Raw genomic sequence first — 20,938 nt, forward strand, 5'->3', positions numbered from 1 at the left:
CTAGGCAAGTGTGAAATCTGTCAGGATGAGCAGGCTGGAATCCTCATGCAGGAGCTGACATTCAGTCCACAGGTACAATGTTTTCTTCAGGAAGTTCTGCTCTTAAGTACTTTCAATTGATCAGTTCAAGCCCACACAGATTATTGAGGATAATCCTCCTTACTTAAAAAAATGAGTATAAACATTAAAAACATCCACAAAATGTTTTCATAGCAACACCAATGTTAGTGTATTATTGAATAACAGGACAGTAGCTTAACCAAATTGACACATACGACTGACCATCAAACTATGTCATAGCAGAAATAGGTTACTATAATTATCTGAATGCAGTAATGATTTAGCCATATATTATTGTCAGCATACCTTAGACTTCTTAAATATTCTCTCTTGTGCACCCTTTTTGTACAAAGAATTCTCAATGAACTAGGTGACAAACTCCAAATATGGAATTTTCTTCTCTACTTATTTTTTTTGAGGCAGGGTCTTGCTTTGTATTCCACACTGGCCTTGAACTCACTGTGTAGCTGAGGCTGCCCTTGAACTTGTGATCCTCCTGCCTCAGCTTCCCCAGTGTTGGGATTACAGGCGTACGCCACCGCACCCTGCTTGGAATTTTCTTTTAACTCATAAATTAAATGGTAGTCTGTGGAATTCTTTTCACGTTTGAATGATTGTTCACGATGGGCTATATGTTAAAATACATAATTATAAATTATTATTTAAAAATACTATTACCAACTTCTATCCAAATTAAGTTGGTGGCAACGCCAAGCTAAATGTGTCTTGACTCCACTTACATTTCTTTCCAATCCTCCTCTGGTGTCTCAAAGACTCATCTTCTTGTCAGGCCTCTTAGGAGTGGTCTCACTTCTGTCTTCCACAAATCCCTGTCAACTACTTGTTTTCACCAAGTATTCAGCATATTCTTAGCAACTTTTGCATTTATTAAGTCGATCATTAGAATGTATATTTAAAACATTATCTAAATATATAACACAGCTGTCTTTATTAACTCAGTGTGTGTTCTATGTTTCATTTTCCTTATACAGAAAAATAATGGGTCTGGGCTTCAAGACTTCTAATTTCTCTACTATCACCAACAATCTCTGCATTTATCACATAGTTATTTCCTAAATGAGTGTGTGCCTGTGTGCATGTGTGTGTGTTCACACTTTATTTCTCTTCTCAATGCTTCTGACTCATCTTTATGAGTCTAGTATATGAGATTACTATTGATTTGATATTTAACATGGATGGAGTGAGTCTATGTGGATCACCATGGAGACGCTCATGCTTAGATGTGAGTCACTTTCCTCACCACTGAGACACAATTTCTGACACCCATAACTTAAATAATGAGAGGTTCATTTTAGCTCTAGTTTTTAGAGGTTTCAGTCTGTGGTTGGGTGGCTCCAAGATAGGAAGGACAGGGTGGAAGGGTCTGGAGAGAAGCTGCTCAAGTCATGGTGGCCAGGAGGCAGATAAACCCTCCCAGCTCATGCCCCTAGTGACCCACCTCTAGCCAGGCTCCACCTTCTAACAGCTGAGCTCAGTAGTGGATGGACCGCTGGTGAGTATAGCACCCCCATGATCCAGTCTCCTTCCAAAAGCCCCACCTCTGAGCACATGAGAGTTCTGGGAGACAATCTCAATACAACTATAACACAGGGTGTACTACAGCATTTGTTTTCCTTCCTCTTCCAAGCTACTTAAGTGAGGACAACTTGCACTTCATTGAGTTGTTGTTAGATCAGCATCTCTAGATTGCAAAGAACAAACATGAATCAGACTATCTCAGTTAATGTGAGTTTATTTATGTCAATACATAAGAAAGGCAGGAAGATATGAAAGCAACCCAGTAACCACAAACTCCAGACTCATTGTTCAGGAATCAGTCATTTCTCCAGTAACCCAAAAGCAGAAATGGTGAATCAAAAAGACCTCTAGACTTGGTGGCAAAAGTCATTGCCATTCCTGCTCCAAGGTGGCCATATTATGGTGACTGTGTCTATCTTGGTTGCTCTTGCTGCTACTCATTTACTTTCTATCTCTCATAGTCAGACTCAAATGGGTTGGGCCAAGTATTTCTGGGTTTTCTTCCCTTAGGCCACCTCATGGCCTGAAAAGGAGTCACTTGGACTCAGGTCTTGAATCTTGATATAATCAACTGACCAGTATGGAGAGCTCATACGATAAGAAACATGATCTGCTTGTACAGAAGGTATGGGCATGATCTCTCAGGGACACTAGGAAAACCATACGTCCACCTATGAAATATGAATAATAACATATGGCTTTATTTCTGGGGACAAAACTTGTTTTTTTTCTCAAGGACACTTTGCCACACAGGATTTTCAACGTGCTCTATCAATACTTTTCTGAAACTATGGTGCTGTCATTCTTTTATTACGTTTTTGGATGTTGCCTTTCAGAAAGAAGCAGATAATCTTCACTTTTAAGTAAAAGTAAATGAAATCATAGAATAATCTCTGATCCACGTGAATATTGTTGGATCATATTTTCTGAGTTGTCTTTAAAAATCTTCATCCTTCATTTGAATTGGAAAGTCACATATAATTTCAATATTTTGAGTCCTGGAAAATGAGGTCATATTCCCAAGATCAGTTGTGTACCTTTATGAGAACACTGTAAACTAGAAACAGGATTTGTCTGCATTTGTGTCTTTCAAGGAGCTCAGAATTTCTCAGCTATTCCTCAGAACTTTCAACCTATGGAAAATAGGAGGATCTAGATGGGAATTAATATTTCAAGGTGTCTGAGGCCCAGGTGAATGAATTTTAGAGCCAGACGTCCACTTTACAAAAAATAACTTTTCTCCTTAGTAATTAGTCTGTCATGTGAAGTGAAAATAAACCACAAATAATTTTCACCTTTGCTATGATTTAATTGGGCCTCTTGCACATGGTTGTCTCATAAAATTATTATTAACCCAATTAAAAACATGAAATTATAAGACTCAGAAACTTCCAATCCAATCAAATTATTGACTATTGCAGATTCAGAAAGTTCACTGTATTAAATCTTTGCTAAACTCTCAAATGACAGCTTTAAAAAAAAGTCCACCTCTGCAGATTTCTTCTCTTTCTAAAAAGGGTATTAGTATATGCACATACAATGCATATTCTTTCAGAGATCAATCTTTGGCTCAAACCTAAATTACTATAGCAAATCAACCAAACATTATCGAATATGGGCCCTACAAAAGGCAGTGGTACACTGTCCAAATGGGTTTGAGTGGATCCTCTGAGTGGCCAAATGAGAAGGGGACTGTACCTTTGAAGGAGTTGTCTTAGATGTTTTTCAAGGTAAGCTCTGAATCTCAGATTCAGAATGAGTTTGTTGGGGCCTGGGGGTGTAGTTTTTTTTTTTTTTTTTTCCTGGTACCGGAGATCGAACTCAGGACCTTGCTTGTGAGGCAGGCGTGGCTCCATTCAGCTAAATTCCCAGCCCCTGGGGGTGTAATTTACTGGTAGGCTCTTGCCTAGGAGGCTCTAGGTTTGATCCCCAGCACTGTAAAAATATACCAATCAAATAGGCCTGCTGAGAAGACACAAGTGTCTATGATTATGGATTTACACCTAGATAAGAGAGCAATGAATATGAGAGGCATCTGACCTTGTATCCGCAAACACTTTTTCTGTCAAAAGACCACAGTGTACCTCATGGTATCTATAATTGTTTCTTCACTAGGAAAGATCACTTATTTACTCCAAATCAACAATACTAGGAACAAACTTTATAGAGGGAAGGAATAGGTTTAGAAACTGACTGTTGGGTGAATACATAAAACTGTGGGCCCACAGCCTGTTGGGCCAGTTACATTTACTTTGTCACTTATAATAGTAGAAGAGCAAGTTTATTTCTGAGATCAAGCTGAGGAGAAAAAGAAATGCTTCATCTCACAGTATGAACAAGCCTTATAAATTTACTTCTGGAAATAATTGAGCATTTGATTATAAGAAAGATTTGATCATTTTAATGATTCCCTACAAATTCAACCCTATATCACATCAAATTATTTAGGGATCAGAATGTTAATAATATAGATATGCCCAGTACACATTTATCCTATTTATATAAAGGTACATTAAAAATTCCAAGAGATCCTTTGCAACAGGATTAGAAGGTTAGTAGTTAAACACAGCAAAAGAAAATACATAATGGCCTGTTAAATTTCACATTTCTTTTTAGTCAGGTTCCCAAAAGAAGTCTAGGTAATCAGTGGTCTTTTATAATTCTGTAAGTACAAGAATGGGTCAAAAAAAAGAAAAGTAGGTTTTTACAAGCTGAAGAAACTTCTGAAGGATACCTATCTAGTCACCATACAAAGCAGTATTTTCATAATTCAGCCAAAGATGGGAATTCTCTCAAATGGAAAAGATTAAGCCTAAATGGAGTCCACTTCAGGGCTAGTGAAAAACCCACATTGATTAAAGTCAGCAAAGTAAAAATAGTAAGCAGCTATTTGGTTAACAACATATAAAAAAAAAGGAAAGAAGTTAATTTATAGCAAATAGGAAATTTGTTTTGTTTTTTTTTGGTACCAGGGATCAAACTCGGATCCTACCGCTTCCGAGGTAGGTGCCAGAACCACTGAGCTCAATCCCCGGCCCAGGAAAATGTTTGACTGTGGATTAACTTATTCAATCTATCTTAGGCCAAAGGAGAGTTTGAAGGAGAGTTTCTCCTTCAAAGGTTTATAATAAATTGCACCAGTATACTGGGAAGAAATACGGGGTGGGGGGGAAGACTTGATATCCACAATGGATGGAGCTGTTTATAGGGACTGAATTTGAATATCCAATAGCAAAGTATCTTTCATTACAGGAGCTGACTGTTCTATTACAGATATTGGCAGCTTTTTATGTTCCTTAAATGTTAGAAATAATAGAATGAATTTTGCACTGAGAAACACATACAAATGGGTCATATGTACGGGGCGGGGGGGAGCAGATTCTAGGGTAGAATTCCTGAGACAGGCTGATCCTGGATCTGACTCTATCAAGAAATTCTTATAGTCTTTTAATTTCCCTCTGGAATTTAGTTCAATAAAAGTTTCCACAAACAGAACTCTCAGAATGAATCAGTCACTTGAGAATAACCACAGGCTGCTGGGAAATGAGCTTCTGTCAGTCCTGGGTTCATCGAGGCACTTTTAACAAACCAGAAACACATTAATACAACACATTTTCAAAGGGTAAGATCAGCCCAAAACGAGACCCGACCCATCTCACTAAGAACCAAATCAGACATGAGACAAACCACAGCACAGAGTCTGGAGAAAGTGGTGCTCAAAGCTATCCAAATGCAAAGGTTTTCCTCCCACAGACCTTTTATTTCTTGAACTGAGCCTACTTTGACTTTTTAAAGACTCTAGCTTTCATTTTACATATGTTCCACAGGACCTTGGGAGTCTATGATGTTTCTCTTTACAAGGTTCCTTAAAGACAGCAGACATTTTCAGTGTGCATCCCTTCTGTCATTGCCAGGAACCCAACATGTGGTGGTTACAGAGCACAGGTAGACTCTCAGAAGGCTCTGCTTCCTCTGCCATGGACTGATAAGCTGTGATCCGATTCTGTGATATACCAGTGGCCAGTGACAATGCAATTGATGCCAACAGTATTGATATTTGGCAATATGTTTCAATGATTTGATTTCAGGGAGATAAATTCTTTGGGGTGGGAAGGAAGCAGGCTGCATAAAAACTGTTGATGCTCGTGCCTAAGTTTCAAACAGGCTGGTCCAGCAGAAGTTCATATTAGACTCTGGAGTAAGAGTGTCCTCACATAGTGAACCACTGTTTAAAACCAATACTTCAAAATGGATAAGGCACTAGGTTAGCGTTAGTGACAGAGGAATCCAAAATATGATTTGGTCTCAAATTGTATTTGGTTTTCTTTTTCCTCCCCCTAGGGAAATAACTTCTGAAATGTTTATGGAGAAAATGCAAGGTTAGTAGTCACCATCCTCCTTATATTCCCTGCCATGGACATCTACCTGATAATCTCAAATTAAAGTGTTTTTGTTTTGTGTTCTTTTCCTCTTGGGAAATATTTCCTGGGATGTTGGGGGCAGGAGGGATGGAAGTAAGTAATGTATTTAGCACAGATGCAAAGAGAGGAAACAGAGCGTCCATATGAAAGAGAAAATTCTACAGAATAGAATGTTCTCTGGGGAGACAGACTCATCTATGATGTTCTCAGCACAGGGACCATTTTCCTGGCTGCTGCAGAAGGCCACCATTGCCTCCACCACCCTGTTGTCCCTGGTGAGGTGTGTTGCTGTCCTGCAGAGCCCTGAAGCTGCCAGCACCTGGCAGATACACCATTTGGTGGGGCTCAGAAAGAAAAAAGCAACTATGGTCATTTCCTAAAAGATGACATCCTCTTCTCCTACCACATGGATGCAAAAGTATAGGCCATTTTTCTAGACCTACAGTTGGCTGTGGACCAGTATTCTAGTAGACAACTTAGGAATCAACAAGGAAGTAACTATTTTCTTTCCCTTTAGATGTTCTTTTTCAAATCCAACCTTTTTGTTTGTCCCAGGGTGAACTTGGTAGGTTTGCTTATCTACACTCCACTCTTTCTTTTTAAAACCATTACTAAAGCCACCATTACTAGATTACTGGAGGATAACTCCCTACTCAAACAAGGACTATGCATATGGTGCATATTGAGAGTCTTAGGTATTGGCCATTACTAATGAACAATTCCATTGAGAATCCCCCCAAAGCCATAAAAAACCGCTATTCTTAACCATACAGCTTCTTTCCAGCTTTCTGAATTGACTGGTTAAGGATCCAGTGAAGCAATACTTGGAAACAGAAAGGAAGTAATGTGACCACTAGTTAACCAACAGAAGCCATTCTACCTGGAGTGACTCCACTAGGCAAGCTTCATAGCTTCCACCATCACCCTTCTTCACTAAATCAAGTCTCTAGAAATGAAAAACAATGGTTGAAATTGGTTTTGTCCTTGCTCTGAAAACACATGGATATGTTGGTCCTAAAGAATGACCCAAGCACAATGTCTAGTTTTGTGTTGATATTATTTATGCCAAAGTGACCCAACAAAAACATTCCATCCAGATGTTGACAATCCAGGTCTCCACCAGGGGTTTTGTGTCGCTGCATTGTTGCCATCCATTTTTGCAAGCTGTAGATTTGTTTTCCCTTCTGGGTCCTTGAGGAGGACTTGGTCTTGATTATATCAGGATACCGCAAAGATTATTTCAAGAAAAAGATTAAACATTATAATGCTTAGCATTTATATAGGTTCTTTTGATTTCAAAACAAGTTATAAATATCTCCTACCATGACAACATCCCTGCGAGGTAGGTGAGTATTACTGTCTCTACATTAGTGATAGAAACCCCAGGGCAAGGTGTGTAGGCTCTGTTCTGAGCCCCACGGACAGGAGCCACACTGGCTGTGGGTGTCCTGGCTACCTACCTGGGCTCTTATGTAGCAACAGTCTCCATTAACACAGGGTTATATACTGTATAGATATAAAACAACACATAATGACATCATAGGACAATAATCCAATATTTCTGTTTCTTAGTAAAATATGTTAAGCACAGTATTTAAATTGCGTTTCTCTGAAAAGCATTTGGTATATTAAATAGCAGAAGGTATATTAAATAGCTCTATAAACTTTTGCTGGCATACTCTTAACAACATAATGATTCTAAAGAAATTTAAACCCACTCACGCATAAATACCTTTCCTTTATAATACTGTAAACTAAACAAAAAATGTGGAAAACTACTTTGTTCTCAAAATGCAGACTTAGTAGCTTGCTGGATATTAGCAGGTGGCTACATCATTTTTCTGAGCTTGAGAGAAAGGGTACCTATTGCTGGCTGCGGTCTTTAAATAACCGATTCGGTAGGGGAAAGAATGTAGTTGAGAGGTGAAAATTAAAGACTGTTATTTCCATTTTGTATTCATGTTGAGGAATCCATTCATTTTCAAAAGATGTTACCATACTTGGAACTAATATTGAGGTGACTATAGGGATACTATATAATAAGGACATTTAGTGAGAAGATAAAATGATAAAATAAAACCTATGATATTAAGAAGATGCTGAACAAGGACATAAAAAAGGGTATTTTTCCAAAGTGTTGAAGGGTGGCATAAGATGTAAGCTATGTATATTTAGGGGCTCGGATAGGTCTTGGAGATGGGTTACAAAGGCAAATCCTTGGTGTTATCAGTGTCTTCTCCATGGTGAAATCCTCACCTTCCTCTCCCAATCAGCGGGGCTCAGAATGGTGCTAAGGAAAAGAGCTCACCTCATGCTAAGCTTCTTAAGAACTAACCAGTGGTCAGCAGAAGAGGCCCTAAAGCCAGAAAGGAACAGGAAACACAAATCAAAGTCTTAAATTTTGTATGCAAACATAAAAACGAACGTCCAAGCCAGAATGACATTCTCTGTCAGAAGTAACAAATACGAAAGTCTTAAATTGCGAGTACAAGGCGCTAAGATATTGTTAGCTGGAGATACTACATGTCGTTCAATTTTTTTTACTGTGTGCTTTTTTTCTCCTAAAAAAGACATATTAAATTGTTCTTCTCTCCTCAAGTCCTTGGGGTATAAATAGGAAACGCGAATGCCGACGATCAGTTTATTTCGTCGTGTTGGGCATCCTTGGCAGTTTTGTTGGCAGGGGCTCTGGGTTCGAACAGGCCGGAGCAGTTTGACTGCTTGGTGGGCTGTAAGGTTTTGGCATAAGGTGAATACCAGTCCCTCTCGAACACGTCTTTAAGTTGCTTAATGATACTTCTGTTGTTCCTCACGTCTGCTTGGTTGATGACAAGGCCCGTGCCGGCATTCTGGGTAAAATCATTCCCTACCCAATCAAAGTTTCCTGTCAACAAACAAAGGCACAATGGTGAAGAGTTAGGATCCATTGGGAATGATGAAATACAGATTGGATTCTATTTAAAAGATCCAAACTACTCAGGAATACTGACAGGGAGGAAGAATTGTGTGCTGACAGTTCCAAAAAAAAAAAAAAAAAAAAAAATCCCAAGAAGCAAGCCTTACATATGGCATATTAATATTTGCATATTATTTTGGCATTTTCTTCAGCTTTGCTCAAGTTGAAACTCAAAACAAGGAATCTGCTGTTCTTTTTTGTCAATGTTATTTCTTATTGACGTTCACAAGACACACTAAATACAGCAACATTTAAAACATATAGGAATACACTTAAAAATCTTGTGAACAATTACTACCTTCTCAAAGAGACAACATCAAATCCATATGTACAAACACATCATACTGCGAGGAGCCTCCCCATCAAAGGGAAGGCGGAAGCAGAGCCATCCTGCCCCCCCCGCCCCCACACACAGGTGCTGTGAGCACCAGCTCTGCCTGTGCCTGTCTGGTGTCAGACAGGGCACTGGCTTCCCAGGCTGCTCTCTTGAAGTCTCACAAACTGAGGGGTTTAAACAACAGAAAGGGATTTTTTTCACACTTCTAGAAACAAAATCAACATGTCTGCCAAACAGGCTCCTCCTGAGGGCTGAGGGGAGGACCTGTCCCAAGCCTCTCTCCTTGGACTTTAGATTGCTGTGTCCTCCTTCAGCCCCTTCATATTGACTTCCCCCTATGCATATCGGTGTCCAAATCTCCCCACTTAGTTATATATTTAATTATTTATTTATGCAGTGCTGGGGATGAACTCAGGGCTTCTACCCGTGCCATACCAGTCAGTGCTCTACCACTCAGCTTTATCCCCAACCCTTTCTATTTGATTTTGATTTGATTTGATTTGAGCTGCCCAGGATGGCTTTGAACATCCTCCTGCCTCAGCCTCCTGAGTAGCTAGGATTACAGGCATAAGCCACCATGCCTGGCAAATGTCCCTTTTCAGGAGGACACTGGCCATATTAGATTAGTGGCCACCTTAAACATATCATTTTAAATTGATTAACTCTGAAAAGACCGTATTTCCAAATAAGATTGTATTCTGATGTACTGGGGCTTAGGACTCCTAGCTGCAAATTTTGAGGGGTCACAATTCTGCTCATTCTAGGTAGCAAGGCTGTGATCAGCCTCAGAAGAGTCTATAATGTTTATGCTATTCCTGTGCAGTCCACCTTCAAGGCAGGCCGATCTGCAGGCTGGGCAACCCAAAACTCCTGTGTGAATCTCTCCAGTGGGGAGAGGGTTTCAGCGGAACAGAAGTTCTCCACATGAGGGGACCATACCATATATCTGTGATCTTTTTTGCCCTTTCTTTAATGCATATTAATTGAGTGTTGAATGTCTACCAGGTACTATATTGTTAGAAGCAATAAAAATAAGACTGAAAATTACAACCCCTGCCTTCAAGGAATGCAGGAGGGAAACGCAGTAGTTATCACACAAAGGGTATGCAATGGTACAAGAGAAGTATGCACATGATGTCAAGAGCACAGCAGAAAAGCGAATTCTAACTCTGCCCAGTGTGTCAGGAAAGGAGCATTTCACTGAGTAAGGGGCGGTGGGTCGAAATTTAACTAGGGCAAGAGAAAGTCACACCCCAGAGGGAGGGTGGCATCTTGTGCACAGAAAAATGATGAGGGTATCGAGGAAGCTGAGCTTGAGGTCAGGATCTAAGGGAATCTGAGGGTAAAGGGACTGTCATGTGTAACTGCTTACTATGAGCAGAGAACTGTACTTGGTATTTGTGTACATCATTTCATATGAGTGGTATGATTTACCTCCACTTTAATGATGGGGATGAGGGGCTCAAAAAGGTGAAGAAATCTACCCAGTGTCTCATGGCCACTGAATGGTGCACCTGAGTCTCCAGCCTCTGTGAGTAACCCACAGTATCACAAACCAAGAATTCAGTTTATAAATGACCACCAGCCCAGGTATGATCGAAGCTTTTACTGTTGTTCTCCTGTTTGGTTAAGAGCTGCTTCCTTGAAGGGAGCTGATGCCTTTTTAAGTGTCCACCCTGGGTTCTCATTTCCAAGGTGGCCATCTAAGGCTCTCTACAGAAGCAAGATCACAGCCTTTGGGCATCGGTGACCCAGTGCCCTGGAGCCATCAGTGGAGAAGTGCCCACAGAAGGCACATGTGTAGGCAGAGCCAGTGCCTGGCCCTTTATAGTTTCATCCTTTGGTCCCTGCTCTGCTCTCTGGAGTGCCCCGGTCAATGCCCCATTCCATACAGCACCCACTGGAATACCAGAAGGGGTTTCCTTTGTCCTCCATTTTACTCCATAAGTTCACTCCTTACAGCCTAAGAATACCAAGTCCCTACCTCAAATATGAGCATAGTAAGAATCTGCTCTCCACCAGTCCTAACTCACTACCTGCTGCCCCATAAATGCCACAACGATGCTGTCAGTGGCTTTGTGAGAAGAAGAAGGGTGCTATAAAGCGACTCACCGTCCTACTCACGGTGCGTAAGATCGTGTCAGAGACTGCACACAGACCTCCTCTGCCATGCTATGTTCCTGACTTTTGCTCTCAGACTCATGGCCACACTCAGAGGCCACGGTTCCATGCAGACACTCAGTGCTTGGATCTCTAAACTGGGGACGCAGGGCCACCCAGAAATCTGCTGGTGACAGTGATGCTTCTGCATTTCCTAAGCAAAAGGCTTCTTTGCTCTTTTGTGACTTTCATAGACTTTTAGATGAGACACTAAAATCTCAGCCCTACAGCTATGGTCCCACGCAGGGCCTCCTGTGGAGTTTTGGCACGGCCACAAACACAGTAAAACGCAATCATGTGACATTGTCTCCTTCGATATTCACTTCAGTCCTACGTGGTGAAAAACTAACTCCATTGTACTAGTGAGGAAATCAAGGCACAGAAAGGTTAAGGAATTTGCTCAAGGCAAGAGTAGCACAGTATCAGAGCTGAGGCTGAAAGCTAAGTCTAACTCTACAGCCCACACTTCTATGCCAGGCCATCTCTGACCCGGAAGGCACCCACTGTGTGGCTGCCAGGGTTCGGGCATCACAGCCACACTGAGATTTCTGCTCTGTTCATTGGCAGATGGCTCTCAAAAGGGCATATGTGCTGTGGGCAGCATGGGCAGAGGGAACCCAGGAGGGCAAAAGGTTCTGAAGCTACTTCATGAATCTGCCCTTCTCCTTCTTATACAATGGGTCCAGCATCTTCACTGATCCTCAAATGTTTCAAGTACATTCTTCTTGGGAAATAGAGCTCCAGGAAGAAGAATTCCTACACCAGTGTGATTGTGTTCTTCTACCTTTTACTTCCTGATGGTTTGGCTGACCTTCAAAGTATGCCTCACTATATACACATATATATATATTTAATTAGGATGCAGTGTCACCAGTCTTTTCCTGAGACTGCCATTTCTGCTTCCAAAAGCACGCTCAGGACCTGGTGGCCAGAAATGCAGCATCACCCTAAGGAAAGCGACATCCAGGGTGTTCATGAGCTCCCCTGGGAGGCATCTGGGCGGCGGGAGCCTTTTAGATGGCTTCAGTCAACCCCCCACTGACTCCCCTGTCGGCCCCACGTTCATTCCACACCTCGCAGACAAGTCTGTGGAGCTCCACTCCCATCTACCCTGCAGAAGATGACACAGCTCAAGAGTCCTTCTGAAGTCTCCTGAAAACTTAACAGAGCTGTAATTGCATGCAAGGCCCTGGTGTCACTCTTTCTTACTTCTGCATTCTCACCAAGTGTCTGAATGATGACTATGACTTAGGAGATTTCCAGAGCAGGCTGGTAATTACTTAAATTATCAACGAATTATCTCTCTTGATGTTCCTTGAATATTTTTATACTAGAACTAGGGTGCACTCCAGGGAATTAATGTTTTGCCAAAATGTTGTAGGTAAAACGAACTCACTTTAAAATGCCTTAGATAGGGAAGAAGAGAAAGAACAGGCCAGGGATTTAGCTCAGTGGTTTCGCCATCTGCTATGCAAGCGCAAGGAACTGAGTTCGATCCCTGGTACCAAAAAAAAAAAAAAAAGATGCCACAGAGAAAGGATTAAAAAAAAAATCATGTTTACTAAGGATCTAGATAGATCAGAGACAGTGTCTGGAGCTATTTATATGTTACCTCATTTAATTTTCATATCACTGCCAATGAGTGGGTGTTGCTATCCCCATTTTGTAGATAAAGAGACAGCGGCTTACTAGATATTATATGACTTTCTACCATCTTCCAGCTTGGGAGAATCAGTGCTGCAATTCACATATAGTTTGTCTGATTATAAAACAGTTATTTAATGCATCAAAGAGCACTGAGATTATCAGTGCAAGTTACTACCGAATGCAAACCCCACAATACCTAGATTGGAATTTCTAAAGCTACTAAGCCTGAAACTTCATCCATCCCTAGGTTTCCTAATAATTGAGTCAAAAGTTGGAGTTTTTTTTAACTAAATAATTTTGAGAATTTTTGGTCACTTGTTTAAAAAGAAGCGGATTTCATTTTATCTTCCATAAAATAGCCGATAAATATAAGAAAATCCAAAGAATCACAAATGAAGCCCCTAAGAGGGACAAGAATAAGATAATATGGTTATATACCAGGACAGCCAAAATGACATCCATTTAAAAATATTCTAATAGCCGGGGATGCAGTGCCTGCCTGGCAAGTACAGGGCCCTGAGTTCGATTCCTGATACCAAAAAAAAAAATGCTGACACTCTGTTTTAATAAAGCGATCCCATAAAGTGGTTCCATATTAGAATGGAAGAGGGCAGAACATCTGCTCCGTAGGCAGGAGTCAGGAAGTCCTCGCAGGTCCCTGGCAGGGTCTGTGCGGGGTCCTCCAGGCCCACGCCTCGCCATCCCTGCAGGCTGCTGCTCACTTCTCGTCTGACAGCCCAGCGTCTTCATTTCTAAACTGCAGATGAATAAACGCTGCCCTCTCCTTAGGCAGTGTTGCTAAGAGTATCAAGTAGGATGAAGTGCTTTACGAAGTGAAGATGCTGTATTTTGTACTCCCCCACTGAATTTAGGAAAAACACTCGATGTGGATCTCATATTCTTACAGTTCCAATTTTCCTCCTGTGAGACAGCTAGTTCTTCTGCACAATGCAATAGCTACACTGCTAGATTTTGGTTTCTGTGCCCTCTTTTTTTTTTTTTTCTGTGCCCGCTTTAAAAATAGGTAATTTCAACTCTACCCGTGATGGTTCTAGCTTTGGGGTTACCTTGGACTCATACACATTGTGGAATATTTGAATACACTTGATACATTAGGAAACAATTCTACCAATATAATGATTTCTGCATCTAGAACATTATTAAATTAAAATAACAGCTGACACGAAATGGGTTTATCTATGTGTCAGAAGCTTTGGATCTATTATCTCACCTAAACTTTACCCAAGGAAGAAGAAATTGTCATTAGCCCCATTTTACAGATGAGAAAACTGAGGCTTAGAGAGTTCACATGAACTGTCCAAAGCCAGATGCTTAGAAAACAGTGGGGATGAAATTAGTGTTGGACAGTGCAAGATCTGGCACTGAACAGCCCCAGTGTCTGTGTCACCATGGCTGGTGGCAGCCTGGCTGTGATGGGCAGGAGCGTGGGCCTCGTGCCTGGACACCCCTCTGATGAGCCAGGCGCCTCCTGGCCTTGGACCAGAGAATGTCTGCAAAGCATCTCTGAGTACACGAATCAAGCTACACAGGACACGTGGCTGAGGAGTGTTTGCCTCCCCCTCGTGCTTCCTCACCAAGTCCCCAGTTGCCGGCCATGGCTCCCAAGGGGCTTTGTCCTTAGCACAGGGTGCTGCTGAGCACAGCTGGGGCCTGGTGCCTGGTGACCCCCGCACCTACCAATATAAGCGGCTCCATCGGTCACCATGTACTTGTTGCGGTTTAACTTAGGAAAGGGGAGATTCTTTTGTTCTTTTGTTTCACAAGCATTCTCTCTTTCCAGGTCGAAAAATTTCTGTAAGACCAAAAAAGAAAAAACAAAGCAGGTGAATAGAGAATGTACTGGTCTCCTTCAAGACCTCACACTGGGTTATTAAAACCACACTCTAGTTACTTTGTGTTGCAGAATCTATTTTTGTTCTCAAATCTGTATCAGCAACAAGAGAGAAAATTAGCATGCTCAACTAGGTCCATAATTAACATTTTTAAACTACAAAATGAACACAAAATTCATCCTTTCAGCAGGGTGAGGGGCAGAAGTTGTTTAATTCTCATTGTCTTGTTCATCAGGGCGCAGTGGCTTTGAAGCCTGCCTCAGGGGGCTTCCCCTCAAGCGTGCCAAGGAGCTGAATGAATATTCTTATGCCATGCACGCTTGGTGACAGTGACTGGCTGACTCAACCAGGGATCCGCAAAGGTCAAAAGAGATTTTGCCACAGGTACAAACCTTTTCCATCCAAACACCTAAGTCTACAAGCTCTTACAAGGGGCAACTCAAAATAAAAATCATAACTTCAAGTCATGAATCTGAATTGACCCAAAAAGCAGCATCACAGTTCACTCTGAGCTCAGAGTAGGACCCCTGTCAAATACAGAGGTCTCAGGTCTCTTTGTGTTGGGAAAGGAACATTTTCAGAACACACAGGTTCTTTCTCCAGTGTCTCCCAGCTATAGAAGCCTATGTATTGGAAGGAAAGAAGGGGCAGAGACAAACATGAGATGAACAACCAGAAGAGGAGCTGCCATTTATAGTTTCAGATCTGCCTGTATTCACATTTGGTTTGGGGACTTAGTGAGAGTTGGTCTTTCCCTGTGTCCCGGGTGGGGAAGGAGTGGCCTAGCTGATCACTTCTGGCCCTGAAAATCCTACACGGGTTTTTGGTAAAACCTCTAAAATCCATGGTGCACAGATCAAAATCTACCACCCGAGAACTGGGTATTCCACAGCACGGAGGTGAGTTCTCTCTGGGCTGCATCCCCGTGGTTATAGCAATGCTCCCTGGTCCACCTGATTTCCTCATTGCTGCCTTCCATATCTTCAATTCGACTTAACAGGTGAGTGCTTTAAAGCCACCCTGATAAATTCATGAAATCCGTGAGGACGAAGGTGTCATCAGTGGGTAACAGCCAGCACTTGTCTCACGTAGATATTCCATCACTAACTTGTCAAAAACACTGCTCCGTTTCCTTCAGAGAAAGATATTACTGTAGAGTGGAGATGGATTTGAAGAGGAATAAAATATACAGTCTAAGTTAAATCAAGGATAGATTCACAGCTTGAGGTTTTCAGCGAGAACCCTTTCTTGAGAAACTCAGTATGATGGCCCTCTTGGAGACTAACAGCATAGCAGAAATCAGACCTTATTCACAGACATTAATAGATGCCTTAATATGTTGTAAGAGGACAGCAAAGACATTTAAAACATGGTTGGTTAATTTAGTAAAAAATAAAAACTCAGGCACCTGGGACAACCTATGAGTTGAAGTCTCTTTCCATAAGCTCTTCATGGATGCAGAGCCACATCTGGGTGCGGGTGAGGATGGGGGCTAGGGGTGGGGTAGGCACGGGGTGGCATCCCGCCCGAGGACAGAGCTCCCTGCCTGGTTCCCAGCCACTGCTTTCTGAGTGCTCTGCAGCGCCTCAAGATGGACCACAAGAGGGTTCCAACGCCTGCTTTTCCTGGAGGAGCTTCTCAGCCATCTGGGCTCTAGATGGCAGGGCCATAAACTTCCTTCCCACCCAGGCTCGTCTGGGCACTTTGACTGGCATGGCCTCTGTTTCATGAAATGGCTAGCAGTGAGCTAGTGATGTGCGGTGTGTCCAAGAAACATAACCATCCGTGTCAAAACCACGAAGCTGAGGAAGTACAGGAGAAGTCACAGTGATGGAGGGACTCTTACTCTCCCGCCATTTCTTTCTCAGAAGTCTTCAGTGGGAACACTTAGAGTGTCGCTGCTGGGGAGATTCGGTGGCAGTGTGTTGAGGGGTGGCAGAGACCCCTGACTTGGCCTGAAGGAAGCTGAGAGGGAAGGTGGAGGCAAAGGCATCGCACAGGGCTGCGTGCTGTCCGGTCTGCCCCTGCCAAGCCTCCTAAATGTGACTATGGTGTGACAGCCGGTGACGACCCAGGCTGACCTCCAGAGGGCTGAGTGCTCTGGCAGCACAGGCCTGCAGACAGATGGCTAACCACGCCTTGGACGGGCTCTGCCCGGGGCATGGCTCCGTCAATGGTGTGTAGGGCCTTTCCCATCGCTCTCCCTTTGTTCCTGCCTTTCCTTGACTTCATTTGTCCAGCATTCGCACTCTCTGCACATGTGTTTGAACAGGTATCGCGCCGGGAGCTGGGAATTCCACGGTGCTTAGACACCTGCTCTTTGTCTCAACAGATTTTCCCTGGATCCCTGCACGTGACTTCAGTTATCCAGATAAGACTCCTGGAGCTGAAACAATGCCACTCATTTTCTTGTCTGTGAAAAGGCACTAAACACAATGGAACTCGGTCCTCCAGTGTCTCTGCCTGGCTTCCGGGGCTGCAGCAGCTTGTCCTCCGAGCTCCCATGTCTGACTCCAAACCCAGGTTGGTGCTTTGATCCAACACCAAGTTATTCCATTTGCTGGTGGTAAGTACAGATCTGCTTTCATTCCTGGTACCTACACTGACATCAGCTTGGCTGCCTTGGTTTACACAGACCAGTTAAACAGAGAGCTGGGCAGAGATGGATAAAACTTCCCATTTGCCCCTGTACTGAGATGGAAGGTTGAGGACTGTCTATGTGGGAAGAGCATATAATGGGCAGAATGTCACACAGTGATGATTCTCAAACTTGTCCCTTTGTCCCCTTGGGAACACAGCTCCCCTCTGGAGCACACTCATTAGCCTCCCGTCTACTGCGTGACCATGAGAATGATGTTTGGGCATTGGAATGGAGGCTAAAAGCAAGTTCACCCACTCTGGGCCTAACCCACAGTCTCCCACCCACTTCTCCAGCATGGCCTTAGGGTATTGGGGGCCAGGGGAATCCCGAATGACCTGCGTCAAAACTGATACTTCAGGGTCTCTGCCATCCTGTGTCCCCAAATGCCACAAGAAACACAGCCCCATCATCTACAAGAGGGCCTGGCTCACAGTAGCGTGGCTGTGAATGACTGCACAGAGGGCTGGGAAAAGCTGGGAGCTAAAGGATCAGGGGCCATGAGTCAGGAGAAGCACAGAGACGAAGTGGGGTAGGCAGCGAGAACAGCATGTACAAAGGCCCTGGGGTGGCTGGGGGAAGGTCCACTATGAGCTAGAGAGCTAGTACCTTGGGAGCATCACCAATCCCCCCTTTTGCCTTCTGCAAGCAGTTCAGAGATGGATTAGCATGTGGCCCAAGGGATCCAGGCTAAGGGGACTTTCGGGCTGCGGGGATCTGTGCTGGTTTCCAATGTTGAGTCACAGTCTTACTAGAGAGAATGGGAAGGAAATAAAGCAGTTCAAGCAAAATGGAGCAGATGCAACAGCATGTGTGTTTGAAGAAGGCCAGACTGAGGAAACTTGGGTTCTACTTTCTTTTTTATGAGTGTGATTGTTTTGAAAAAGAACTTGTCCTGCCTCTTCAAGAAGTTTTCAGTACCAAAGATTGTTATTCTGGGGCCGGGGATTTAGCTCAGTGGTTTTGCCACCTGCTGCGCAAGCGCAAGGACCCAAGTTCGATCCCCAGTACCAAAAAAAAAAAAAAAGATTGTTATTATGATTCTTACTGGAAGTTTACACGTATGTGAATGCTTATGACACTGGGACATGCAAAGGGAGTGAATGAGTTTTATTTCATAACAGTCAGTGTAATACTTACAACTTTCAAGCTGCAGTTGGCTATTTCCATGCAAATAGCCTTAAGAGATGAAATGAAGTTAAATGTCAGGGGGTCGGTTTCCTTCCAGAAGCTTATCAGGAGCCGCACTTTAACGCTTCGCAAAACCAGTGCTTCTCTTATTTTCCCGTCCAAGTCTGGCCAGTAAGTCCTACAGAAGTAATTTCCACATAGATAAAAATAAACAACAAAGTTTGTTTTGGGAAAAAAATTTACTAGGTGACAGAGCATGTTTATATTACTCTGATCACTACATTATTCTGTGATACATAAAGAACCTTGTAGGATTGGCTGAAAAAAATGCAAGACTTTTGGGTTAGATACCAAGAAATGAAGTTTCCTGGGACCTGCGTCTGCCTAAAAGGGGGTCTTCTGCCCCAGGGCCCAGCTGGGGGCCCTCTGGAGCAGACAGACTGGCTGTGGCTTCTCTCACTGCACCTCCTGGGCTACATGGGCCTGAGTGCACACATACACTACAAGTCAACTCTGCCCAGCCAGAAGTCCCAGCCGGAACCTTGCACTCTGTCTCCAAATGCCACTACTACCTCCCTTCTTGGGACACTGTACTAAAATGAACTTCTGCCCTGGTTATCTGAACTTTTCCACACTTATTTCCAGACTGTCCTTAGCAAAGTCTCTCCTCACTACCTTCCACCCTCACCCTAACTTCCCTGTGGCCCACTCTGGGCTGAGCACCTGGACTCCTCCATCAGGCAAAAAGCTTCCTCTGCAGCCTCAACTTCTTCCACAAATCCTTGGCTTCTGCCTTACCTACATCCTGATTTTTCCCAGCGGCCATAGCTTCTCCTAAAGTCTTGCCATATATTCTTCTACTGCTACTTGGCCTCTTGTTTGAGATGTGGGGGAGCCTCCTGCTCTACGCAGTCTTACACAGTGTCACTTCCAGAACTGCCTCTTAGTTCTCACATTAAATCAAGAAACCCTTTCTCTATCTCAAGGACTAGGTGTTAGATCACTGTACCTCCCATACACCCTGAATGTGTGGGACTTCTCCTTACGCATTCCAATCTCAGTCTAATTCTGGACCAACCCACTGGACACATGACACACTATCCCAAAGCTTAGCCTGTCAGGGTCACCATCATTGCACCTCCAAAGGTCGGTCCCCCCTTTGTATTGACCCTGGGTTCCTGCCCGTCCAGTCCCCACTCTCTTACTCATCCTGGACCTGCCCTTTCACCCCGTGAGACCAGAGATCTGGGGGCCCCTCCAGTGTCCCTGCTCCTTTGCCTCCTCTTGCTCTTCTTACCTGCCCAGCCTAATTCCAGTTCTGATCACCTGCAGGAGGGCACTTGCCCCTCTACCTTCCTCTCCCTTAGAGGAAAACCGTTTTAAACCGTGGCTTGTGTTACAGTTCTCTTTGTCTGTTTCTATGCCCACGATGCTGAGAACTACTGAGAAAAAAATCATCTCAGCCTTATGCTCCACACTGGTTTCTGCCTCCACTCTTCCCCTGTCGAGTGCACCTTCCAGGCCACCTACGTGATCCGTCTGCAGCAGATCCGGTCATATCTGCTCCTTGACTGAAAAAAGTAGAGGGTGCTAGAGTCACCAGACTCCCTAGCAGTCAGCCCCCCAGTCCCTGGGCCCTGCCCTCCCTCCAATTTGACCCCTCACCGCCCTACTTTGGGCTGTTTCAGCTGGCCCAGAACTTGTCAAGCTTTCCATCTGAACCTTTGCTCAAGCTGTTCTTCTGACCTTGGAAAACTTCCTCACTCTTTTCTGACCATTTCGCGACTACTTTAAAATGTAATTCAGGTAGCGTCTCCTCCAACAAACTTCCTCTAACCCTGGGCCTGCACCGGAGTGTCCTTTCATGAGCGCCTCCAATATTCTGTACACAAACCTAATCCCCTTCTCACCACCGTGCTTTGATAATCTCACCTGGGTCCACTTGCCCCTATCAGATGGACCATAAACTGTTCATGCCACAACCCTAAGTGCACATACTCAACACACATTTGTTGAATGGATAAGGAAATGAAAGTTATTAATACAAGCAGTCCTTCTTTATCCTTGGGAAATTCATTCCAAGACCTGGTGGATGCCGGAAACTATGTATGGCACTGCACCCTATCTAGACTATGTCTTTTCCTATACATACATACATACTACATAACACATTATCTATGTTAAGGCGTAATTTAT

The 20,938-nt window shown here is 43.3% G+C and overlaps 1 protein-coding gene across 5 annotated transcripts in view; it reads right to left on the reverse strand.

Moving 5' to 3' along the window:
* Window positions 1-1,797: 1,797 nt before the first annotated feature.
* Window positions 1,798-20,938, reverse strand: part of Pld5 (phospholipase D family member 5) — a 365,640-nt gene continuing 346,499 nt past the window's right edge. For all 5 annotated transcript variants that reach the window (XM_087194269.1, XM_004853520.3, XM_087194270.1 and 2 more), the window contains 3 exons: window positions 18,752-18,920; window positions 14,819-14,933; window positions 1,798-8,904 (listed from right to left, as the gene is read on the reverse strand). In XM_087194269.1, coding sequence (XP_087050395.1) covers window positions 8,657-8,904; window positions 14,819-14,933; window positions 18,752-18,920 — 532 coding nt within the window. In that variant the 3' untranslated portion in view covers window positions 1,798-8,656. The remainder of the gene's footprint in view (window positions 8,905-14,818; window positions 14,934-18,751; window positions 18,921-20,938) is intronic.

This window comes from Heterocephalus glaber, unplaced genomic scaffold, assembly GCF_053883595.1.
Source record: "Heterocephalus glaber isolate CG9 unplaced genomic scaffold, H.glaber_assembly_v1.0 deba00001600, whole genome shotgun sequence".
Classification (NCBI taxonomy): Eukaryota; Metazoa; Chordata; class Mammalia; order Rodentia; family Bathyergidae; genus Heterocephalus; species Heterocephalus glaber.